The sequence below is a fragment of the Dama dama genome, chromosome 6, assembly GCF_033118175.1.
Source record: "Dama dama isolate Ldn47 chromosome 6, ASM3311817v1, whole genome shotgun sequence".
In the NCBI taxonomy this organism is placed as follows: Eukaryota; Metazoa; Chordata; class Mammalia; order Artiodactyla; family Cervidae; genus Dama; species Dama dama.
This window is the reverse complement of record NC_083686.1, coordinates 11,735,793-11,761,303: the sequence shown is the minus strand read 5'-3', so window position 1 is coordinate 11,761,303 and position 25,511 is coordinate 11,735,793. Positions and strand designations below refer to the sequence as shown.

At 59.5% G+C, this 25,511-nt stretch overlaps 1 protein-coding gene across 1 annotated transcript in view; it reads right to left on the bottom strand.

The window, feature by feature from the left end:
* The window catches only part of WDR1 (WD repeat domain 1), a 40,799-nt gene that overhangs the window by 8,822 nt on the left and 6,466 nt on the right, over positions 1 to 25,511 (bottom strand). The window contains exons 3-10 of the mRNA XM_061145515.1: positions 19,615 to 19,705; positions 14,997 to 15,144; positions 13,649 to 13,829; positions 6,072 to 6,149; positions 5,628 to 5,708; positions 5,072 to 5,305; positions 1,891 to 1,983; positions 436 to 587 (exon numbers count right to left, since the gene is read on the bottom strand). Coding sequence (XP_061001498.1) covers positions 436 to 587; positions 1,891 to 1,983; positions 5,072 to 5,305; positions 5,628 to 5,708; positions 6,072 to 6,149; positions 13,649 to 13,829; positions 14,997 to 15,144; positions 19,615 to 19,705 — 1,058 coding nt within the window. The remainder of the gene's footprint in view (positions 1 to 435; positions 588 to 1,890; positions 1,984 to 5,071; positions 5,306 to 5,627; positions 5,709 to 6,071; positions 6,150 to 13,648; positions 13,830 to 14,996; positions 15,145 to 19,614; positions 19,706 to 25,511) is intronic.

Here is a 25,511-nt window from a genome sequence, read left to right as displayed (position 1 = left end):
TGGATGAAAATTGTCACCTTTACTTTTGGTTAATGGAGAAGGACATGGCAACCCACTCCAGTATTCTTGCCTGGAGAATCCCACGGACAGAGGAGCCTGGCGGGCTAGTCCATGGGGTTGCAAAGAGTTGGACACGACTGAGGGACTTAGCACTTTTGGTTAAAACTACAAAGACACACCCCAGAAAAATCTGCACACACAAACCACTTCTTAATGAACGGTCAATGGAGGAAAACGCCACAGAACTGAGCTGAGCGTGGTGCCTCCCAGGCGGGGTGAAGGGGCCCCTGCGGCACGGTCAGCAGCCCGTGGCTCTGCCCTGGGTGCGTTGGTCAGCTGGGCCTCGGGGCGGCGGCAGCAGCATGGGCCCCCGAGGGCGACCCCACCACCGACGGGCTGGCGGCAGGGGTCGCGTTCGGCCCCGGCAGCTCTCACCTGTAGTCCCGCAGGGTGAGGCTGGTGTACCGCACCGTGTCATCCATGCTGCAGCTCACCAGCTGCCCGTGCTCATCCACGGTCATCCGCGACACCTGGTTCGTGTGGCCCTTCCCGGCAAACGAGTCGTTCTCCCCCGTCTCGGAATCCCAGTAATGTGGGGCAGGGGGTTAAGGAAGAGCCTGGCTACAGGATGTGGTGTGTGCCCACCCTGGGGAGGCCACGGCCCATGCCCCATCCCGGGCAGCACGTTAGGGATGGGACGGTGGGCACCCGGCCGAGTGAACCTCTTCGTGCACATTCAGCTCCCAATTTCAGGGAGCGGACGTTGTGATCAACCAGCAAGAGGGCACCCAGCGGGAGAGTCCACCCGTCTCGAGAACGAGAACCGGGCAGGTGGCAGGATGGCGCTGCCCTGCCACAATGCAGCGGTGCCTCTGTCCGAGGGGGCCCAGAAGGAAGCCATGCGGGGACCCCGCGTACCTGGGCCGATGCCCCCCGACCCCCTCGCTCTCTCTTGCCTGCTGTCCAGTCCAGCACCTTCAGTGGGAGGCGGGCTGTGCCGTGAGGACTGGCTGATGGGCGCCCAGGTGCCACCCGGCAACTGGTCCCAGGCTAACCCAGCTGGGCGCCAGGGTGTGGACCGTCTGCTCGGGGTGCCCGGGCCGGGGACGAGCAGGCAGGAGGGCATGGTGCCTGGAGTTGGGGGACACTGGGCAGGACCCCAATCGTATCCTCTTCTGTTTTGATGGAGTGGAGGGGGACCTCTGCCCTCCTCCCTCGGGGACTGTTCCCAGGAGGGAACCCTGCAGACAAGGCAGGCTCACGGAGGTGGGGGGAAGCGCAGGGCCTGGGAAGCCCCTCCAGGGGCAAGGCAGCCACGGACCAGGGGCTGGGCGGCCCAAGGGCAGGCCTCTCACGCGGCCACGATGCCTCGCCGAGCCAGGCCTTGCAGACCACCCCTCCAACACTGGCCATCCTAGAGGGAGGGGCTGGAAGGGCTGCCGGGAACGTCTCGGGGGGACCCCAAAACCCCACGCCAGGGGACGGGGCGTGGGCTCTGCCCAGCTCTGCTGTCGCCAAGTGGAAGCCACTCAAAGGTGTCTGAGCTTCACTTTTCCCGTTTTTAAGACAAGGGAACTACCCCCTAAAACGCTCTAAGTCCTTCTAGATCATAACGCACGTGGATTCTGCTGCTCGTGAGGCGTGAGGCTGGGACCAGGTCACAAACAGGGGAAGTTCAGCAACCAACCCCTTGAGGCCACACAGCGAGTGAGTCATCGGGTCAAGGCTATGACCCGGAGCTGGAGGGCCCAAGTGTGGACTGGGCCACCTCTCGGTGGCCAGGACTGGGCAGAGGAGCCGCGTGGCCGCCACCTGGCCCATGGCCCCGTGAGAACAGGAAGCTCCCATCTCTCCTGCCAGGGCCCGAGGAGCCAGCGCTGTGAGTCAAAGGATATTAATGTGTCCGTCGTGGCTCCCAGAGTAGATGTAAGACTTGCCGCCGTTTTTATGCACCGTCAGGCACTGGATGGATTTGCTGTGACCCTGCGGAGGAGACAGATGGGCGGGGTGAGCTGAGGACACGCCGGCGTCCAGCCGGTAACTGTCAAAGGCTTGCTGCCGCCGGCTAATCCCCAGGGAGAGGCCACTGCCCTTGTGGGCCTGAAACACCACCCCCGGCTGACCCATCCCCTTGACATCTGGGTCCCTCCCCACCCAGGCACTTAACCCTGACCTGTGTGGAGGACAGGGGTCTAGCAGGAGCCCCAGCAGAGCGCCCAGGTCTGTGCAGACTGACCCAGGGAGCCGCCCTCACCTCCCCAGCCACGGAGGACAAGCCCCCACCTGGGGCTGGGTCTCCAGGAAGGTGAAGGAACAGTACTGGGGGCCCAACCCTCGCAGAAGCAGAACCCCAAGGCCACTGGATGGCCCAGAGTCTCCACCCAGAGACACAGCTTATGGCTCCAGCTGCCGCCCCAGGCTTGGGAGGATTCTTCTCTCCTGAGCCCCCTCCCCCAACCAGGGCTGTGACCCCCACAACCAGGGCAGTCCCAGGGCAATGATCCCTCCCTGATCGGCAACTCATCTACAACCAGACGCCTGCTTCGAAAGGGGGCATTTAACCTCCCTTTCTAACTGCTTCTGGGATGGAAAGAACCTAAGAGGTGGGGTTTAATCACAGCTCTTTCCTTTCCTCAGATGTAGCTGGGGCCCTCTGAGCATCACTGTTGCCACACATCACATGTGTGTACTAAAAAGCAGAGACATTACTTTGCCAACAAAGGTCCATCTAGTCAAAGCTTTGGTTTTTCCAGTAGTCATGTATGGATGTGAGAGTCGGACTATAAAGAAAGCTGAGCACCAAAGAAGTGATGCTTTTTAACTGTGGTGTTGGAGAAGACTCCTGAGAGTCCCTTGGACTGCAAGGAGATCCAACCAGTCAATCTTAAAGGAAATAAGTCCTGAATATTCATTGGAAGGACTGATGCTGAAACTCAAACCCCAATATTTGGCTACCTGATGTGAAGAACTGACTCATCTGAAAAGACCCTGATGCTGGGAAAGATTGAAGGTGGGAGGAGAAGGGGACAACAGAGGATGAGATGCCTGGATGGCGTCACCGACTCAATGGACATGAGTTTGAGTAGACTCCGGGAGTTGGTGATGGACAGGGAGGCCTGGCATGCTGCAGTCCATGGGGTCACAAAGAGTTGGATACGACTAGTGATTGAACTGAACTGAACTAACTGCTCCTGGGATGGAAAGAACCTAAGAGATGGGGTTTAATCACAGCCCTTTTCCTCCTCAGATGCAGCCGGAGCCCTCTGAGCACGGCTGACTGTTGCCACGATGTGACGTGTATCATCAGAGATAAGGTACACGTAGTTCTCATGGACCCTGAATCCTTCCCACAGGGCAGCGACCCACCAGGCCTTCTACTTAAACGCATGGCCCTCAGACCACCCTTGACCTCACCGGGAGTCTCGCCCCACGCAGCCTGGGGACCCAGAGAGAACCTGTGAGCAGCAGGATGCCTGGGGACTTGGCCCGCCCCCTCTGGGGCAGCACGCAGCCTTGCCAGGAGCCTGTGAGCACCGGGGCTCTCCCGTGCCCCACAGATGAATGCTGTGAGCACTGGGAGCCGCCCAGCTGCCGTGTTCTAACAAGCGGGCCCGCTCAGGTGATTCGATTCTGATGTAGCTTCCAGCTCGAGCCACAGGATCACCTGGGTGCATCTTAAAAGTACCAGCCCCTAAGAGCTTCCTATGGTCTCTGACTATATCCCGATGGGGCTGGCCAGGCATCAAGCCCTTTATGGAAACTTCCAGATGACCTGAACGTGCTGAGAGGAGCTGATTTAACTCCAGCCTGTTCCTGGGCTCACCCACAGCCCGACGTTGGCACCAAACAGCCCTCGGGATTCACGAACTAGCCACACGAGGTCTAAGGAGGCTGACGGCCTGGCCTGGCACCCGCCTTGTGGGCATGGTCCTCAGGAGCCCGAGCCCACGAAAGTCGCCACCTCACAGACTGTGGGGTGCACACACGCTGCAGGGCCAGGCAGCCCACTGACTGCGGGAGGGACTGGGCCCGCGGGGAGTAATCCCAGCCAGGCCTACACCCAGGCCGCAGGGCCCATGCGCCTCCTGGAGCCTGTCTGCATGGCCCTAAAGCAGCTGAGTGAGCAGGGCGTGAGGAGGTGCTGGGGTTAAGCCCCAGGATGGGGAGCCTCTTGAAGCCGCGCTATGGAGACCCTCCCTTGAGAACACGGCTCACCCAAGGCCGCCAGGGTAGGTGAGGCCAACCCTGAGCACTCACCCCGCAGCAGAAGCAGGCCCGCAGTGGGCAGGGGGCGGGGGGTGGGTCAGAGCGGGGCCCCAGGACACAGGAGTTCCCAGTCTGGCTGCGATTTCCTGAGACGCCACTATCCCCAGGGCTGAGAGAGGGAGAAGGCATGGCCCCACCCAGACGGGACACTCGGGGCAGATGCTGGTGGCCAGCTGGCCTGGGTGAGTGATCCCGATGAGATGAGGACGGGAGGCAGGGAAGGGGGATCCTCCCCACTGCCCCGCACTAGCGCTCCCTGCTGCCCACACCTCGGGCCTCTGCCCCTCAGGGCTCCACGGGCTTCTCCAAGTCCACATCCGCCTCCACGTCCCCACTCCCCACCACTCCCTGCCCTAACCACACAGGACAAGTGCCTCCCGACTCATTCTCACGTTCACACCCTGCACATCGTCCCGGTCAAGCTCCAAGGCCAGCTGGGCCCCCCACAACTGTGGCCACACCCTGCCACATGCCTCGTCTCGGGGCTCAGCATCTTCCTGGTCCTGCCTAATGCAGGGGACACAGCCGGTGGGCTCCTAACTGAGGAAGGCTGAGCCCCTCGGGACAAACGAGTCACAAGAGCAGGCGCGAGGGCCACGGCCCTGAACGCCCAGCTTTCACAGCAGCTCAGGGGGAACTTGACGCCTGGCCTCTCTTCTCTGCTAAACTCACATCCCCAAAGCAACCCACGTCCTGCCGTTCCACTGGGCCTCCACCTCGCCTCAGCTGCCCCTTCTCTGGTCGGACGCCCACCTCCCCTCCAGCCAGCCCTTGCAGGCTGAGCTGCTCTGCGGCCCGGCCTTACCTTGATGACCCGCAGGGGTTTGCTGGGGTTGTTTTTGTCCAGGTAGTTGATGTAGCCGGACAGGGAGATGCTGAGGAGGTGGTCCTTCTGCCACAAGCAGCCTAGTTGCTGGTCCAGGACGTTGGAGCCCATGGTAAACGTGTTGACGACCGAGTTCACGTTGACGTCCCAGATTTTCGAGGTTTTGTCTCCGGAAGCAGAGAGCAAGTGGGTGCTATCAGGACTCCAGCTGATCTATTCAAACGAATGGTGGTCACGGGTCAGAGCATTCCACAGGGGGAAGAGATTCAGACACTGGGGCAGCCCTGGTGTCTCAGCAGGGATGACAGCCCAGGAGGTGCTGGGACACGTAGGGTAAGGACGGGACGAGCATCCTGGCCACGGGCTTCTGCAGGCCACGGCACCCTGTCCCGCGTTGACCTTGAAGGTCTTTGCCAGCACCCCCACTTCTGACCCCTCATCTCAAGCCTCCAACTTCAACATGCATACGGATGATGACAAAAGCAGACAGGCTTGACAACCACAGAGCAAGCCGTGAACATGGGCCCATACTCACAGCGTAAATGCCGCCGTCGTGAGCCTTGCTTCCTCCCAGCGCACACACTTTCTCTCCCGTCTTCCCGTCATAGATGAATATCTTTCAGGAAATACAAACATGTGGGTCACGTATATGTGTGTGCACACCCAGCTGTCAGCACATTGACTGAGCTCCTCCCACTCATCTCCGCTTCACCATGAAGAGGGTTGGCAACTGTGACTTTACAGGAATTCATCAAAACTGGATGAATTTCGAGCTCCTTTAAAAGGAGACCGACAGAGAGATGGGGTTATCACACTTTGAGGACACAGCATCAGATGGAGTCACATCCTGGGAGGAGGGAGGGAGGGAGCTGCCCACTGAGACCAGCTTTACTGAGTCTGTCTGTTCCCAACAACCATAGGCCCAAGAGATGATCGAACCACCCCCCTGCCGTCCCACCTCACAGGTCCTAGACCTCACCTGGCCGTCGGCACTGGCCGTGGCAAATCTGTTCCCGTCGGGAGAGAATCGCACGCAGTTGACGAAGCGGCCGTGGTCCTGCAGGAAACGGGACGGTTATCCAGGGACAGGCAGCTCGGGAAAGCTCTCCACGAGCTCTGAGGCCCACGACCACCATGCATGCGAATGCCAGTCCACGGGAGCCCTCCAAGCTCGGCAGGAGCCCTGAGCAGACACGCCGGGAGGTCTGGCTCAGCCCCCTGCCTCAGCCGGGCCCGTCTCTGCCTGCCAGGCCTCCCTCCTTTGTGAGTACATGCTCCCTGACCTCTGCAGACAGAAATGCTACCCTCCCTCCGACTCTGAAGTCCACTCAAGCTCAGAACCCCTATGCTGAGTGAGGCTAAACTGTGAGGCCTTGTTTCTGAGTTCCCGGAGCCTGGCCTGGAGCCCAGCACACAGCAGGCGCTCATCTGAGCATTTGCTGAACGAACTGAGGTTTCAAAGAAATTAAACAGTGGTGATGACCTTCCTGGCGATAAGAGTCTGAGGAGATGTGACCTCCAGGGGTAATTCCATTACCTGAAAGAGTAAATGAAGTCGTTCTTTCTTGGGTCAAGAAGGGTCTGCGTCAGAGTGATCCTTTGAAAACCCCATAAGCCACCAATCCACAGCCCGCGCCCTGCCCCCTGCAAGCACGCACGAAGCGACAGGTGTTGTCAGTTCTCCTAAAGGTGCACGGGGTCACCTGCACCCTTGGCCACAGATGCTCTACCTGCAGGAAAAGCCATTCGACTCAACGCAAATCACCGGCCCCTGCTGAGGGAAACCACCGACGGCTCTAAAGCCTGAGGTGCTGGGCTGGAAGGAGTTGCACGTTCTCGTGTATAAAGTTTATGGGTGGCTTGAAATCCCAGGACCTGTGAACGTGACCTCACTGGAAACAGGGTCTTTATGCGTGTAGTCAAGGTGAGGTGACGCCCTGGAGGGTGGGCAGGCCCTGACCCAACACCACGGGGGTCCTCGTGGGGAGAGGGAAATCTGGACTCAGCGCAGACACTGGGGCACCACGTTGAAAGGTTGTTGCTGAACCACAGAAGATGCTGAGATTCTTGGCCTCCGGAGGAGAAGAATTGAATCCAGGGCCAGAGACGAGGCTTGATCGCTCGAGAGCTTTCGTGTAATAGAGTTTTATCAAAATATAAAAGAAATAGAGAAAGCTTCTGACATAGACATCAAAAGGGGCAGAAAGCGTGCCCCCTCACTAGTGTTAGCAACGGAGTTATATACTTTTAACCAGTTACTGCTGCTGCTGCTGCTAAGTCACTTCAGTCGTGTCCGACTCTATGTGACCCCAGAGATGGCAGCCCACCAGGCTCCACCGTCCCTGGGATTCTCCAGGCAAGAACACTGGAGTGGGTTGCCATTTCCTTCTCCAACTACAGTGAATCAAAACAATGTCTGGAGGCTATAAAGACCTTACTAGACTCACTCCCATGATTTACATTTTAAGATAACAGGATTAGCCAGAAGGTTTCTTCCAGAAACGGTCCTCAAGCAGGATACATTATTGTTACATAATCCTAAGGAATGTAGAGGGGAAAAAGTTTGTCCTTTCTTCCTTGAGAATTCCAGACCCCTCTCTCCTTGGGGACCCCCAGACTTATTGACCTGCCTAGGAACTGGCTCTCTCAACGTGAAGATGGGGGCAGAGACTAGGTTACGCCCACCCTCCCCACCCTGTCCCAGGGTAGCCTGTGTTGCCTTTTTCCTTTATCATGTCCACTTACCCTGCTTCTCAGGCCAACTTTTCCAGCTCTCAGGCTAGTGTTCTGAGTTAGGTGTAGGACAGCTATCTCCCTGCAGGCTTGCGATCCATCAAGATGAATGAACTTTCCCAACTGGGCCCTCTGACTGCCCTTCCCCACGACCATGGCTCATAGTCACCCTACCACCTTGAGACCCCCTGGGGAGCCTCAGGTACCCTTCTTTCCCTAGGGGACAACCAGGCCCCAAGCGGCCCAGGGTTCTGGGAACCCAGGTCTCCAGTTTCCCATGTAAGCTCTGGCTCTCGGCCCTGGACAGGAGGCAGGCAGGCAGGCCAGCCGGGCAGGGAGCCCGGGGGTCAGATCCTTAACTCCTCAGGCCCACAGCCAGCGGCCTGCCATCCCCAGAGCTGCGAGGGAGCCTGCTGGGCCTCGACTGGCCTGTGTTCCTGGGGTGGTTCAGGACGTCTCTCAGTCCTCCCAGAATCACCCCGTGGGGATGGGAGGACAGACAGGCAGACGCGGCTCCTCCTGCATGAGGTCAAAGGAAAAGCGACTCAACCACTGCTCTGCACGCCTGCCCACACGTCTGGTCCTCTTATTCACACCTCTACTGGCTGACCCCACCCTGCTGTTCTGGGTTCCTGGGTGGTGAGGTGGGTGAGGGAGGGGGCTGGGCCGGCCCCCCTGGGTCCCTGTGACTGATCCGGCATACCAAGAGCGCCCCGCGGTGGAGCAGACCACGGGGCCAACGGGGGGGCTATGCTGGGGGGCGTGAGGAACACGCTATGAACAAGGGGGACCCTGGGTCACCCTGCAATGCCGGCTTGTCCAACCCCGGGTACCGTGGTTCCTTGAAAAACAGGACTAGCCTCCCTACACACCCAGCTTAGAGGTCAGCACAGACACTGGGGCTTCCCCTGCCCGCCTGCCGCTCTCAACACCCCCAACCCTACAGGGATGTCACACGTGTGGACCTGTCTGTTATCTGTTGTCCCACCCCTGAACCAAGCAGGCTACCGGGCAAGGGTCAGACGTCCCCCCACCCCCACCCCTGGGGGCCAGGCGCTGTGGCTGTAGAAAGTCTCCCCATCAGCTTTTCCTGCCACTGGAGCCAAGAGTCCAGATGAGCGGGAGACTGATGTCTGCTCCTGAAAATAGCCAATTTAAAGGGAGGAACAGTGAGCAGCGCATTAACCAAAAAAAAAAAAAAAGGGGCTAAAAATAGCTGGTTCCACAGGGAGGGGAGGCCAGAGGACAAAGAAGGACCAGGCTGGGAGAAACATCACGGAGGGTTCAGAAGACAGAGCTGGGCTCTGGAGCCCCGGACCCCCTACAGTCCTGGAGGGGCGGCACCATCCTGCAGCCCCTGGGGAGGGGGCTGTCCTGCCTGGCCCACTCCCACCCAGCCTCAGGCATAGCCAAGCCAGAGCTCTGCTTGGGGCAGTGTCAATGGACACTCCCAAGAACCTCCCCACTCTAATCACCCCCCACCCACCCTGTTATTACCTGTGCCCCATCATTACCTCCCCCACTGTCATTACACCCATCATTATCCCCCCCATCATTACTGCTCCCCCATCACCCCTCCCCCCACGACTGAGAAACCCGAGATGGGAGCCACCAGCAGTAATTAGGTAATGCACCGCATCCAGTCACTGACGGGGTCACAAAGCCACCGGGCTCCACGGCTGACCAGCCTGTCAGCTCGGGTGTCCCAGAGCCCGCCCTGGCTTCACCAGCCTCGGCGGGGTGCTGCAGCGGGACTCCTACCTGCACGCTGAAACCCTGGGTCACTTGCCCCTGCTCCCGCACCACAGACTTGCACAGGGACCAAACAGCTTGGGTGCCCAGGCCCACTGCCCCCACACTCCCCGAGGGCAGCAGGTGCCTCCGTGGTCAGCACCCCAGGAGTGGGTGTCCATCCTGACCTGGAAGGCTGCCTTGCCCCCTTCAGCCCACACCCCCTCCCAAACCCAGCTCCCTCTCCCTCTGCGAGGTCAGGTCCCTCTGCCAAGTGCCTGGAGGGGCAGCACCACGTTCCTCCCCCGCCTCTCCTGTCGCCCTGCACAGACCTGCCCAGAGTGACCACTGGACCTGATGGAGAATGAAAAGGCTCCTTCAAACCCTCCTTGGGCCACTGACCATCCACGGAGCTTGGCTGGGTCATCCCCTGCCCCACTGACCTTCCGGCATGACCCCCATGGACACGCACACAGCTTTCTGAAAAGCTGGCACGAGGCTGTGCTGGCTAAGGACCGCTCAGGTCAGCTGTGTGCCCAGGCCAGGGCCAGTGCAGGGCGGGCACCTGAGACGCACTTGAACGCAAAGCTGTTTCCTGCCCTGCCGTAAGGACACGGGAACCACAACAGCCCAGAAACCTCACACATTCAAGCTCAAAGTTTATGTGTCTAGGAAGGTGATGCTCGCAATTACAGTGAAGACCAAGGTTCTAGAAGGAAGTGCAGCTCCTCCCATGGCGTGATGTGTGAGACACCCAGGGGCCAGACTGATTGTGCAGCCCACTTGGGTGACGGGGAGGCCAGGCGTCCACCAGGGTGCGCTCTGCTCTCAGAGGCCTGGGGAGACGCGGCGGGCAGTTTCCAGTCCCAGACCACACGGCCACAGTCTAACGAGCGGGCCTGGGCAGAGAAGGCCCCAACGCTTCCTGCTCTGAGCCATCATTTCATCAGGCACACATACTATGGAACGGACCGTGGACACAGTCACAGAGGTGTCTGCTCCAGGAGTGCCCACCTGCCCGAGGAGGAGGTAGAGGCTGGAGAAGCGTGGAAACTCACCAAGGCCACAGGTGGCCAGGTGCAGACGGGTGGGTGAGCTAGCGATGCTTAGCGGGCCTGTGACCACACATCCAGACGCACCTAGCCCAGGGATGCCCTCAGCAGGAAGAAGGCCCCGTGGGAGAGGCAGGGATGGGCAAGGTCCACCTGCCCTCTTTTCAGGCCACCCTGAGGGCCTTGAAGAGGAACCTTAAAGCCCTGGGCATGGGGTACTGCTGCCCACAGCCTCTGTCTCACAGCTGGTCCCTGGACCCTGGCATCGCTTCCCGGGCGGGCTGGAGTCAATTCCAGGGGGAACTGGAATCTCAGCACCTCCACCGCATGCTCCTGCAGCCTCTCAGCCCGTTTCAGGTTCAGACAAACAAGGACGGACGCCGGGCCGGGCCGGAACCTGGAGCGTCTGGCTACAGGTGCGCACGACTCAGCTTTGTCTCTGCTCTCGCTCTGCCAACAGGAGAAGGTGTTTTAAACAAACTCTGAACAAGAAGGAAAAACAACAGGACCCCTGTGCTTAGGCCGGCAGGTGGGTGGGTGGCCAGCCCACGTGTTCTGTAACACTGCTCTCCTTCCACCCGGCTCCAAGCCTCCTGGGAGTTGATCCGGAACACCAGCTACTCCTTTTTGAGGCAGCAACTTGAACTTGACCCCGCTGGGCTCCTCATGCCCACCCCTTACCCCTCGGCCCTAAACGTGGACAGGAGGAAGATGGTAGGAGCTGGAACATGGACCAATGGGCGGCCCTCACGTTACAGATTTACTTTGGGGCCATGAGGGCTGAGGCCAGGTACACACAGAGCAGTCACAGGCTGATCTTGCCGTCAGCCCCTTAGCAGGCATTTAGGAGGGTGTTGGGGACCCTGAGCGTCCTCCTGTCCTTTCTGTTCGAGGCCAACTGGGCCTGTTAGAATCTTTTCCAACAGAAGCCCAACAGCTCCTTATGGACATTCACACGTCCACCAGCACCTCTCCTTTCATCCCTACAGCTCTGGGGGCCGTGGAGGAGGGCTGTCCTCACCCTGTTTCCAGGGCGGGCTCAGAGGCAGGGCCAGCCCGACAGCCACAGAACTAGCCAGCTGCAGTGCTGGGCTGCCACCCAGGGACCCCATTCTTGGTCCACAGCCCCTTCTGATCTCTGCTAGGTCCTTACACAGGAAGACCTGGGGACAAGCTGCATGCCCACCCTGGAGAAGATGTTGGCCGGGGCCGTGGGGCGAGGGTGGTGCTCCTAGATGAGAAAGGAGTGTGGAAAGGGGAAGAACCTTCGGCCAGGTCCCCAGGTGAGCCATCATTTCATCAGGCACACGTACGATGGCATGGACACATACTACGGAGAGAAGACTGGCAGAGGCGAGGAGCACAGGCTCGGGTCAAGTCTGGAAAGAATCCTGGCTCCACTTACCCCCCCCCACTGAGCTTCTGGGTCTAACCCACATCTGCAAAGAGCAAGTAAATCTTTGGGTGGGTTGAGGGGGCCGGCAGGGGGTGGATAGAAAGGAGCCCTGCCCACCCATAGCTCAGCCAAGTAAAAACAAACAGCGTGTGTGCGGGGCGTGGGGAGCTGGGCGGGCTAGCTCCACGGGAATGAGCTGGGAAAGTCTCTGGTTGCCACGGAAACCTCCCCTCCTTCCTCCGCTGGGCACCGCGCAGGGAGCCCAGCTACTTGACTCAGCATGACTCATCCGTGCTCCAGAGCACCTTATCCCGCTCAGGAAACATGACCTTGAACACCACCCCACCCTGACCAGCAGCCCCGGGGGCCAGCCTCTGGGAGGTGCTGGGGGGGTCGGGGGGACTCCAGGTCATCCACCTTGAAGGGCAGAGGAGCCACACCCACTGTGCCTCCCAGGCAGCCAGCCAGAGACCCTGCTCGGGGGCCCTGGGATAAAACTGACCCCGCTTCACCACCAACAGCGAACCTGTAGAAGCCCCTCTGCAGCCGGGCCGAGATCCGTGTCCAGAAATGCTGCCCACAGCCTGGGTCCTGTCCCCGGGACACCCCAGGGGCCCGCCAAGAACCCTCACCACCGTCCAGCCACGCCCTGCCCGCTGTTCATGACTCACTGCATCATCATCATAATTCATAGGACTCCTCAGCAAGCCACTAACATTCTGGACTCGTCCCCGGACCTTGGCCAAGCCCAGCTCAGCCACCTCCATGGGACATAGCCGGCCGTAAAGGGCCGAGTGTCCTCCACTCTGCAGCTCAGCAAGGTCACGTCCACCTCCAGCACCAGGGCTGAGGGCCTTGCAGTGTTTTCACAAGAGACGCTGGGAAGACAGGTTCGGAACCATGACCGCCCCAAGACTCACCGGTGGGCCGTCCCCAGGTGGTGCCCATCCTTCTATATTCCAGCCTCAGACCCCCAGGCGGGAAATGAGCCTCGTGGGCTGCTCTGGACCCGGGCAGGGCGCTATGCACAGCGCAACTCCATGGCTAAAATGCTCTCACGCCCGTGTCCCATGCCCATCTTGCAGATGGATCAAGTGAGGCTGAGAGGGTCGGGCCCACGGGCAAAGCTGCGGGGACCGAAGCCCTGCAGTCATTCATGCCAGCAGGCTGTGTGGTTCCACTCGGCATTTAGAGCACACCCCACAGGAGAGCACCCAACTCTGCTCCCCACGTGTCACCTTACCGGCATGACCCTGCCCTCATCCATCTCCCAGGAGGCGCCGGAGGGAACAGACCCAGACATCCCTGGAGCTCAGCTCCTCTGCCATGCTGGTGGCTCAGTGGGCCTCACACTGGCACAACCAGAGGGCAGGCTGCCTCGGGCCTGGGCTCCCCTAACAGGGTACCTCCGGGCCGGGACACTCGCCTGGTCAGATGTGCCCCCCGCCCAGTACACACACGGTCCCAGGGTGAACCCACTCCCTGCCCACCCCCAAGTGCTGGAACCATCACCCAGCCAATCTGGCACGAACGCTGTGCACGCATGACCTTCTGCCACCAGCACCTAACAGGTCCAGGTTCCGCTGGCTTCACGCACAAGCCACAAAGCTCCCCTAAAACCACCCTGCGGAGAAGCCCACTTACGCCGATCGTGAACTTGAACTTGAACGGCGGCCCCTCGAAGAAGGCGGCGCAGTTGTCGTCGCTGCCGGTCGCCAGGCGGTACGGCCGGCTCTGCTTGATGTCCACGCTGTTGATGACCTTGTTGTGGCCCGTGATCTCGCCCACGGAGGAGCCGCTGTCCCACAGGAAGACGGCGCCGAACCTTCACCCAACGAGAGGAGGCACAGGAGGAGAAAGGTCAGGCCTGGCAGGTCCCTGGGACGGGCAGCTGTGTCGCTGGCGACCAGGGGCAGGGATGCTGGCGGGGCAGCCCTGCTCATGACCGTGCTTTACACGTGCTCCCGAAAGAACCAACACACCGGCACCCCGGGCCCGTCTGAAACGCGGGAGAGCTAGCAGGAGGGGCCCCGAGGGCCCCCGGGAAGGGACCGGGTGACCGTGTCTTATAGCCCCAGACCCAAGGAGCCTGCCATGTGAAGATGCCTCAGAAGCACCAGCCAGGCCAATGGCTCAGGGTTCATTGGTTTCACGGCTGTTTTAATGAGGGGGTGAGGGGAATGATGGGGGCGTGGTTGGAGACAGGGACCAGGAAACACACCAACTACCAGCCCCTGCTAGAAACGAGACGCCGCCCTGCAGTCAGCGAGTAGTCGGCAGTCAATGAAAATGTGCTGTCTGCACTGCGAGCTGTGACTCAGTGAAGAAGGAATTAAGACCAACAGGGATGACGTGAGAGACAATGGAAGGATGGACACCCATCAGGACACCCGGTAGGAGAAAGCCTGAGTGAGGGAAATGGAGACAAGTTCAGAGTGCTGGACTGCGGCAGGGGGGCTGAGGACCGAACCCTGCCTGCGCCGGGAGCCAGACGCCTGGAGCGAGGTCCTGACCCTGCTGGTCACCGGCCCTGTGAGGGCAGGCAGCCACCCAGGGCCACCTGCCCAGCGTCCCTCCCACCTAGTGAGGCCGTGTGGGGTGTGCCCTCCTGGCGATCACATCCAGCCTCCCCGCGTGGCAGGTGTGGCGGTGGGGAAGCTTCGGGAGGAACCCCAGTGAACACTCTGAGGAGCCCCATGGTTTGACCTCCGTCTCCCTGTATCTAGAACATGTGCAGGACCGCACGGGTTCTAGGAGGCAAAGGGCCGAGGATGTTGGATCAGAGGAGGTGCCCGGGCCGACTCGTGGTTTTCGGACGTGCACTGCTAAAGCCAGGGCTGTGTTGAAGGCCCAGCACCCACAGGACTCAACACACACCCCCGTCTGAGCTGCACGGATCTCACCCCAGCCCTCCCACCAGGGCGCCCAGGAGAGAAAGCCAAGCAAGGGACACGGACGGGGGAGCGGGGAGCGGGGCGGAGGCCAGACTCACTTCTCCCTGCCTTCCCCGACCACGGCGATCCTCTTACTGTCTTCCGTCCAAGCAATGTCCTTGATCTTCCCAGCGAACGGCTGGTACTCATACTTCAGCAGGTGCTCCTTCTGCGTGGTGTCCCAGATCCTCAGCTTCCCAGACACGTCTGCGGGAGCAATGGGCAGTGAGGGCCACGCTCACCTTGGGGCCAGGGCTGCATGGGCTCCAGGCACGCCATGCGGCGCTGCCCGCGGCCCACAGGCTGGTGGGCTGGCTGGGGCGGGGCTGGCTGGAGGCGCAGGCATCCAGCAGGTCAGCAGCACTCAGACGCCATCACTCAGAGCCCGCCGCCTCCGTGAGGACCAGCACGGGATCCCTGTGTTTCCCCGGGGATCATGGGCCCTGCACGGGCCATCAGGAAGCCCAGGGACGCATGGTGGCACCCCCCGAACCCCGGAAGCAGTCTGATTTACGACTGTATTCCTTTCCTTGAAGGGGGTCTAACTGGCACGCGGGCTTGGGGCAACTTCCTTTAACATTTAGGAGCTAAAGATCTTCATTTGCAAAACGGGACAATCCTAGTGATGCCGCTCTCCTCGGTGTGCACTGCAGTGACCAGTGGAAACAAGGGGTGCCCCTGTGCCCTGCAGCCCCGCTCGTAGAGCCAGGCACCCCGCCAGCACCGGTGGCTGACAGCCTCCCAGGAGACACACAGGTCGGGGCTGGGAAGGATGACACTCCAGGCAGAACCTGACGCCAGGCCAGCTTCTCACTGCAGCACTTGTGGCCCATCAGTGATAAAGCATCACCCCCTCCCTGCCCGCCACCACCCTGACGCCAGGTTCCCAGCACCAACCCCGACACGCCCCTTCCCAAAAGAGCAGGAAAGGCGGAGTGTTTTACAGGAACTCTCGAGGCTGGGAGCTCAGCCCCACGTGGGTCAGAGGTGGGGGTGGGGTGATGAGGGAAGTCCTGTTCCCCTAGCAGTTCTGTTCGCCCTGCTTCCAGCATCCTTGGCTGCTTCACTGAACATGAGGTCTGGGGGAACAGCTAGGGTTTCCTGTTAGGGTCCACTGGAGGGCAGGGGTTGGCTGCAGACGCGACCCCTGCCCCTTGCGGCTCTGGGTGTCTAAAACACCCCCTACGACGGCACCCGAGGGGGGATAACCGGCCACCAGAGGGCTGTTGCGCCGACAAAGTGAGTCAACACGTGCGAAGTCTCAGACCAGCCCCCAGTCCACTGCAGTCTAGTTAGTCTTTAAATGGTCAGTGGCTTGCCTAGGACTCTGCAGAAGCCACTGGGGACCCCGCCTCTCCGGGCGCACACCAGTGGCTCCCGTCCGGCCGTGGGACAGCTGGAAGGGGACACGGGCCGCCCTGTGAATGGCACTGATGAGGGGCCCTGGTCTCTGGACCAGGTCCAGCCAGACAGCCTGGCACACTGCCCGAGGCGAGCTTAGAAGCCGGCCTGAGCGAGTTTAGCCCCTCGGCTGAACCAATGGGCCAGCAGGGAAAGGCAAGAAAGGGGCAGAAACCGGGGACGGGAAACGTGTACTGCGTGTGCAGGAAGGACATGTGCACTAACGCCCGTGCTCACGTGCACGTGTGTGCTCACGTTCACGCGCGCACCAGGCCGCGCAGTCCCCGCGCTCAGGCCAGCCCAGGGCGCTGCAGTTATGGAAACCACAGCAGCGTCTGCAGCACGGGTCAGAACACAGCCCCACCCCCGGCCCCCAGGACAGCAGAGCCGCTCTCCCCCTCCCCGGGCGCGGGGGTCGGGCGCCTGCCCTGCCCTCAGCTCACTCCCCCCTTAACAGGCCTGGCATCCCAGTTCTCCACCACCCGCCCCCCAATCCCAACCTGGACCATCAGCCTCCTCTGATGGGCCCTGCTGGTGCATTTAATTCTTTTCAGGAGCACTTGGGCTGGAAACAGACGGAGGGGTTAGAGAGCAGGCGTGGCCCCATCGGCCGAGGGCAGCCCTAACCGGGTACCCCTGGGGACCAGGCCCCTGTACTAGGCCACGGGGGTGCAGCACAGACCAGGCACCTGCTTGCAAACACACACACGTCCACATGCTGCACTCACAGGGCCACAGGGCAGAGCACCACAGTGCACGGCGGCAGACAGGGCCAGGGGAAGGGCCCCCTCCCTCCACAAGGCTTCCTTCCACCATCCGGAGAGGCGCTCTCCCCAGAGAGTACGCTGCATCCAGGAACAAAACAGGATCTGTTCGTGGTGAGCCTATGTCCCCACTTTCGTGAGGGGCTCACACCAGCATCACTGAGGTGTCAGGGTGGAGACTCCTATCCAGGAAACCACCACCCTCCCCCAGCAGCCTGGCAAGATCCCCTAGAAAGGTAAATCAGGCCCTGGAATGGCTCCACCCTGAGGCCCACCAGCCAGGAGCGAGGTTCCCCAAAGGCATACACTGCTGTCTGGTTTAGTTAAGGCTGGGGGCCTGGCCTCCTCACCCAGGCCTTCCGTAAGGTTCGATCCTTTATCTGAATGTGGACCAGCCAAACTTAGGGGGATCTAAAGACTCGCAGATCCGAGGCTGGAGCCCTGTCTGGGAGAGACTACATACAGGCTTCCTGAGGTCCCGGGACCCCCAACCCCACCCTGGACATAGCAGGTGCTGGGTAAGCCTCTTTAGCCAGAGAGTACAGCACCTTTCCAGCTCCATACTCTACACACAACACTATCTTTAGCCCAGAGCACTAATCTCTGCAGTAAATGTTTCCTGGTCTTTGCTCCATTCAAAGGACCAGCTTGCTAGAATCATAGAACACACGCCGGCTGGCAGCCCCACCCTGCTCACTTCCCCACCAAACCCGGGAGCTTGCACAAGAGGGAAAACGTGAGACGGAGCCTTTACTTCTGTGGACCGTCCTTCGCAACGGTCTCTGTGCCAGCAGGTGAGGCCCGTGCTTCCTACTGGTTCAATGACCTGCCTGGGGACCGGAGAGCAGGCCTGGGCTTGCGAGTGATTCAGCAGCTGGGCCGTGGCTCCCAGCACCAGGCCGCTGAGCTGCGCCAACCATACGCCTCTCCCGAGAAGACACATTTTAAAAGGCACCAGGGCCAAATCCCAGGCTTTAAATGAAGAGGCATTTTGCTGGCAAGCAAAGCAGGGCCGCTGGGGGCGGGGCTGGGGAATCACAGGGCTAGAGTGAATCATAGGATATAAATTAGAGCAAGTTTTACAGATGGAATCAAGAGTAGGTCTAAACATAAAAATCATTAAGGGCCCATTTCATGCCAGCCCCTGGCCGAGCCCCATACACACAACTCTGGGTGGGTGGCATCAGCCGTCAGCGGGCACGCCTCTCACCCCGGACTGTCCGGGGGTTTCAGGGACAGACACCTGGTCCCCTGTGGTGCCTGCCAGGGCAAGGCCACCCCAGGCATCGCACAGGCATTGCTGCACGGGGTCCTCCCCACACCAACCTGGTAGGAACTAAAGCTCCCGTTTACAGACAAGGCAGTTACATTAAGGCCCAGGAAGCGGAGTTATTTTAAGGAAGGCTTGCACAGGTAGGAGGACTTCCCTGGCGGCTCAGCAGTAAAGGAGACTCGGGTTTGATCCCTGGGTTGGGAAGATTCCCTGCAGAGGAAAATGACAACCCACTCCAGTATTCTTGCCTGGGAAATCCCATGGACAGAGAAGCCTGGCGGGTTACAGTCCATGGGGTTGCAGAGATAAGACATAACAGAGCAACTAAACAACAAAACAACAACACAGCTATGAAGGGGCAACCCCTGCAGGGACAACTCTACGCTGCCTCCCAGGCACGGGCGGAGCAGTGTAGACGAACGGCCACTGGTATGTATGATCCCTGCCCCTCTCCACTGGCTACTAGTCCATTCAGCAATTTGCTCATTTCCATCCCTCTCCGGGGGGGAGAAGCTGACAAGGCCCACATCAGCTCATCCTTTCAGCCCTTCCTGGGGCCTGGACGCAGCTGGACGCAGGCAAGGCTGCCCGTCAACACCTGCTGAGTGTACGAACGGATGAATGAATGGGAGACGGGCGGGGGGGGGGGACGGGGGGACGGGGGGGGCAGTCTAACTTGTGTGCCCCCGTATTTCTCAGCTGTAGACAAGACAGCATCGGGGTGAAAAGAGCCTCCTACAACATGGGCATCTCATGTCCCACCTCTTGCCCAGCCTCCCACCAAGACACACAAAGTCCGGCTGCAGGGAGCCGAGACCCCAACTGCCAAACAGAATGAGTGCCTGCCAGAGGCCAGAGTTGTGCCCGATACAGGGAAAAGGGCGGCAGAGAAAGGCGACGCGAGGCAAAGCTACAAGTCAGAAACACGCACACACACTCAATGGGCTTTGATACATCACAGCACAGTTGCCCTAACAGCACGTGAGCATCCCCGCCGACCTCCGAGCTGGAACCAGCTGGAACACTGCCAGATATAGTTCTGGAAAGGGGCTTCTTGGTGGCTTACACTTCCCATGTCAGCCCCACCTACCATCCCCACCCTCCTGGACCTTCTTCCTCCCTGCCTCCTTCACCCACCCCCCCCAACCTTCCCAAGCCAGGCGCCCAGGACTCAGGGGAGGGGGGGAAGGTCGGGCCACACCACATGCACCCAGAAGCCACGCGCGGATGGACAGGTACCTCCGGAGGCGATGTAGAAGCCGCTGGGCGCATACTTGGCCACTACCACCTGGTGGGCGTGCTCTGTGTAGATGTCTGCGATGGCCGGGTTCTGCAGGGAGAAGACCAGAATGAACACAGGCAACCCAGCAGCAGGCAAACTCGCTTTCCACTCTCTGGATTAACGGAGTTGGGTGGGAAAATGACATGTGGACACACACACACAAATACGGACGTCAAAACCTCCGTAAGGAAAATCCCAGAATACACATACCTGCCTGGGTGACAAGAATTCTAGGTAATTTAACTCTTTTATAAGAGGCGAGGTGATTTGCTTTCTTTCGGTACTTGTCAAACAAATATGTATTTTTGAAATACGCATGGGACATAAAAGTTTCCTTAGGGGAAAAAAAAAAAAATTCTATGACTCTGATTTTCTCCCACTTGTAGGGGGCTGCTGCCTTCCCTGAGTCCAGCTCCCCAGAGCGGGTCTTCCCCATTTAGAACCAGCTCTCCCCAGGCTGCCAGGCAGCGTCTGACCCAAACCGGAGCCTCTGGCCTGGAGGAGCAGGAACAGACAGGCGGGCAGATAGCTGGGGGCCCCCTCCTCGTCCAAATCCCTCGATTTGGGAAACTCCCTTTCATGGCTCAAATCCAAGACTGGCTGGACTCTGCATCGAGAACTGGGCCAGCGCTGGAGACCAGGAGCAGCTCTGGACTCAGTAACCAGGCTTAAATGTACAATTTATCAAAGTCGATCACGGCACTCCCCGATTCCCCGACACACACGGCCCAGAGGCCTCAGCAAACCTGCGGCCCCGTGCTGAGATGCTCTGTCATCAGAGCCCAGCGTCCTCCCAGGAGGGCAGAGAGAGCCAGGCATCTAATCCCCGACACCCGTCGACACAGGCTCCAGAGCCAAGTGCCTTGTGAAAGGAGCAGCTACGGGCTGTGGACGCGTCAGGTCCCAGGGAGGCTGCTGCGGGTGCATCTGACCTGCCCCCCAACAACCCCCACCTCTTCCAGCCACCTCGCAGTCTCCCCCTCCCCCATCTCCTTAACACCCCTCAACAAGGACAGAGGCCGGGACTCTTCTCAGCTTCCTAGCCACAGGATCACCCGCCCCCTCACCCGACAGAGTCCAGAGAAGCGCCCCCTAAGTTCCAGCTCTGACAACCACCCTCCTACCATTCCTGCAAGCCCCCCGGTCTCTGTAAATGCCGTGCCCTGGCCAGCAACACCTCTCCCTGCCTGCTAACACCCACTTATCAGGCCTGAAGAGCCATCTGCGTGAAGCCTGCCGTGACAGCCCCTCTCTCTCCTGTGCTTGCAAAGCATTTAACACGACACACACCATGGTCCCTGGCCCCTTTGTCCCTCTCCTCCAACGCCTCTTTGACCTGCTCCATGTGTAGTTATCTCCTTTAGCCACCACAGCAGTTAGCAAACAACAGGTGCTCAATTACTTTTTTGTTGGGGGGGGGAGAACTTTACACAGTCCTTTTACCCCAAGGACTTAGCATCACATGATAGAGTAGGTACTTAACATAGATGGTTCATACATTAACCTGATGCAGAATAAGAAATCAGAGAGACATCAAGCATTCGAAGATATTCTGAATAGCAAATAAGCCCATGCAAAGGCGCTCATGTCATTAGCCTTCTGGGAAGTGCAAATCAGAACTATACTGAGAAACCACCCTACACCCAGGAGAGTCGGGAGAATTAAGACTGACGTCACCAAATGTTGGCAAGGATGGGTGGGGTACAGTCTGGAATGTTTATATACTGCCGGGGGGAATGTAAAATAACACAGCTGCAAGAGTTGGCCTGGTTATTTATAAAGCTAAACATAACATTTATGCAAAAACCCCACTCCCAGGTATTTACCCAAGAGAAATAAAAGTGTGGGCCCACAAAGACACATGTGAAAGCTCATGACAGCCCCTAAGTGGAAAACAACCAACCCAAAGGTCCATCCCCAGGCGCCTGGAGAAGCAAAGTGCGCTGTCCACCCAGGGGACATGACTCGGCACACACACTGCTGTGGACCCTCAACCACAGGAGCCTCGAAAGCCTCAAGCTGAATGACAAAGCCGGACGCAAAGGAGAACGCGCTGCAGGGGTCCGTTCTGATCAAAGTCCAGGAAAGGCCAGCCCACGGGCCACAGAAAGCGGGTTGTCTGCTGGGGCTGCCAGGGCCTGGGGGGGAGGGTGGAGGCCCATGGACTGACTGGAATGCTGGTGGCGGGGGTGACGGGATGGTATTTAATTTGTCAAAACTCTAGTTATGTGTTTGAAACGGACGGGTTTTATTGTCCCTAAATTACCCTGCCATAAAAGGATGATGTGTGGGATCCAGTAAACGTCCGTTCCCAGCCCAACCTGCTCCTGCGCAGGTTACTCCTCTGGACTGGAACGTTCTAACGAGGACAACTTCCCTCATAGAGAAGCTGGCGAAAGCGGTCTGTGGCCGGGCGCCACTGAGGCCCTTGTTCCGAGGTTGACTGAGGGCTCTCAGCCCCGCACGTGGGCACGACAGGTGGGAGACCACCCCCCGGGGGGACTCATGTCCAAGGCGATGCCCAGCCCAGCCCTGCCCTTAAAGGGGAGCGGGGGTGGGGTACGTGGAGAAGTGGAAAGTGAGTTAAGCAGCGGCCCTGGGAGGCAGTCCTGCCCCTACAGACCTTTCCCCTAAAGTGGCTGGGGCGAGTGAAACCTCGGGTCAGTCCGAGCGGGCTCTCCCGGCGCCCCCGTCCACATTCCCAACACAACTGGGGGCGAGCTCCCCGGGCTGAACAACAGAACACTCCAGAGTCAGCAGCAAAACCCCGCCCTCGGCTCCCCAGCCAAAGGGGACGCCTCCCTGTCCCCAGAGCCTCCAGGACCGCCCAGGCTCTCGGCAGACCCAGCCCTGCAGGGCTGGGGCAACCCCTCCCCAGGGATTTCCTTCCTGCCCTCCCCCCGCCCCCCCATCAGGGGACAGGGGCTTCGGGCAGAAACCAGAAGGAAGCCTTGGCATTTGAGGCCCGTGGGTGCCTAGCGGATGTGGGCAGAGCCTGCGAAAACCTCCTGTCGTCTCGCTGAGTCCCCATGCGCATCTCAGCCCTGCCCCCCCCACCCTCCACCCTGGGCGTGTCCCTCCGCAACCCCCCACCTCTGACCCCCAGGCCTGTCCTGGCCCTGGCCCTGGCCCTAGCCCGCTGTTCAGCCCTGCCCTGCCCTGCAATCCCAGGCCTGTCCCAAGTCCATCCACCTCATCTCCCCACCCCGGCCAGATTCCAGTTTTTCCTGCTCCTCCTGGGACCAGGACAATACCGTGACAACATGTGAAATGAACCCTCTGCCTTCCATCAACCCACACCAGGCTCTATGTCCCGACTCTGATCACACATTCAGAGGACCCTGGACCGTTCCCACCTCCCTCCTGTGTGTGGCGGCCCCTCCCCAGCCCAGCAAACGAAGCATCCTCCCCCCACACCTTTCCACACGTGGAAGGAAAAATCCCTAAAGCACTCCCCTGTCCCCCAAGCTTTCACATTCCTGTGTCCTCTGAGGCCAGAGGTCACCACGGCACTTTACACGTAAGGTTAAGGGGTGGCCCCAGCTACAGGGCATGGCAGCTTTGCCACGACACGCCTGGCCCCCTGGGGAACCCCGTGGACGTGTCACCACATCAGTGAAGCTATGGGACACAGCCCTGCCCCTCTGGAGCGGCTGACGGTCTCCGGCGGCCTCCTCCAAACTCGACCAGGCAAAGTGACCTTTGGGAGGATTAAGTTTCCAGAGTGCTGGCTTTCTAGACACACCCAGTTCCTAAAAGCAGGCCCTGGAAGCCGACCTGTGCAGTGAATGTGACCTGCAGGGCCTTCTGCTTGCAGAGGACCCAACTCAATGACCGCCAAGCGGCTCCACAAACCTCTCCGCTTCCAGACCTGCAGAACTGAACCCAGAGGCTCAGCCCAGGGTCTGGCCAGCCCACTCTGCTCGACCTTGGAGGCTCCCTCTCTCACCCAGAGGAAGCAGCCCTAAGCCACAGTCCAAAGTCCATTTCCCATTACGCCCCTGCTCTCCTCCAGCAGGTCACTCGCTCTGATATTCTTCCCTTTATTCGCCGCAGGCTGGAAGACCTTCCCTACTTCCCAGATAACCTTCTCTGAATTATCTTCTAAGGCTCGGGCAAAGGCTCCCCGCCTCCTCCAGGAAGCCTTCCCTGATGCTCCAAGGTAGAAATGATCTCTCCCAGCCCAGAAAGCCCACACTACTCTCCCTACCCTCCCGCCCTTATTATTTGCTACCTTGGGCACATGTCATTCTTACACCTGCAAAGCTTCTAAGTGGACCCCCACAGAGGGCAGAGCCCAGGTCTGATTCACCACTGCAACTTCTGACCACCACCCCCCCCCCCCCCCCGGCCCTGAAAAGACTGGGACATGCCAGTCCCCAGAAGCCATTTATGAAAACACAGCCATCATATGCTGATGACTACTCTCAGACAGCCGGGGTGACCCTTCAATTGATTCTCTTTGAAACCTCACAGTACCCCTATGGGTAACCTTAGGACCCCATTTTACAGGCAAAGAGGTGGGGCAGAGAGACTTGGAGGGATGCACCCAAGTAAGTGGGGGGCTGGGACCTGAACTCAGCTGAGCGCCCTTGCTCCTCTTGGTTCTACTCCATGACCTACATGTGGAGTCACTGTTAGCCTGACTCCTAACTCAGGGAACAGAGGTTTGCACCGATGGTGACAGCTACCCAGCTACCCGCCTGGAAGTGTAGAGCCTGGAGGCGGGCGAGAGTGGCCACACCCGGAACCTTCCTTCTGGCTCCCTGCCCAGCCCCCACCCTGAAGCAAACCAAACCCTAGAACAGGGGCCCGAGGGGGTCCCCCATGTGAGAGTGGGCACTCCACTCCCCGCTGGACCCAGCACGATGCCACCTCCCTTCCTGTCCCCCCTTTTCCTCTGCCTGCCCAGGACCTTCGGAGGAGTCAGGAGGGGAGACTTTGGGGGTTGGGTCAGCCCCTCCAGTGTAACAAGGGACAGGGCCACCGCTCTGCTGCAGCCTTTTCTTTGCCTCCACGCCAAGGGTAAGAAATGGTAGCTCAGATGGTGAAGAACCTGCCTGCCAATGCAGGAGACGCGGGTTTGATCCCAGGGTCGGGAAGATCCCCTGGAGAAGGAAATGGCAACCCACTGCAGTATTCTTGCCTGGGAAATTCCATGGAGAGAGGAGCTTGGTGGGCTAGAGTCCATGGGGTTGCAAAGAGTCAGAGACGACTGAGCAAGTAAATGACAACAATAAAGGATAAGAAAGATACCCAAAGGCCCGAGTGTGTGAGTCCATAACAACGCTGACAGGACACAAGCTCAACTTCTTCCAACCTCCATGCACTTGTATTCACTGTCCAGACTCCCTCCATCTCTGCTGTCTCACCTCCCCCCTTCCTGGAAAACTCTTACTCACCCTCCAAAACCCAACTCAAAATTGCCCTTGCTCCAGAAACCTCCCCAGAGGCTCTGTGACACAGCTGGCTCTTCGCTCGTGTTCCCAAAGCACCGAGGACACACTTCTTTCAAAGCACTAACCTGGTGAGTTGGAATGTTACCTACTGGGGTTCTTGGCTCGCCCCTGCTGACATTTTGGGCTGGGCAACTCTTTGTTGCAAGACAGTCCTGCGCATTGTGGGATGTTTGGCAACACCCCTGGCCTCTGCCCACTAGACACCAGTAGCACAAAAATGTCTTCAGATATTGCCAAACACCCAACAGGGTGCGGGTGGGGGCAAAACTGCCTCTCACTGAGAACCACTGATTTAACCTTGGGCACCATGGCTACGGGCCTGGATTGGCAAGACGGGGAATGTGTGTGGGAAACGTCCGGACTGAGGACTGGATGCAGTAGCTGACGATGCCTTC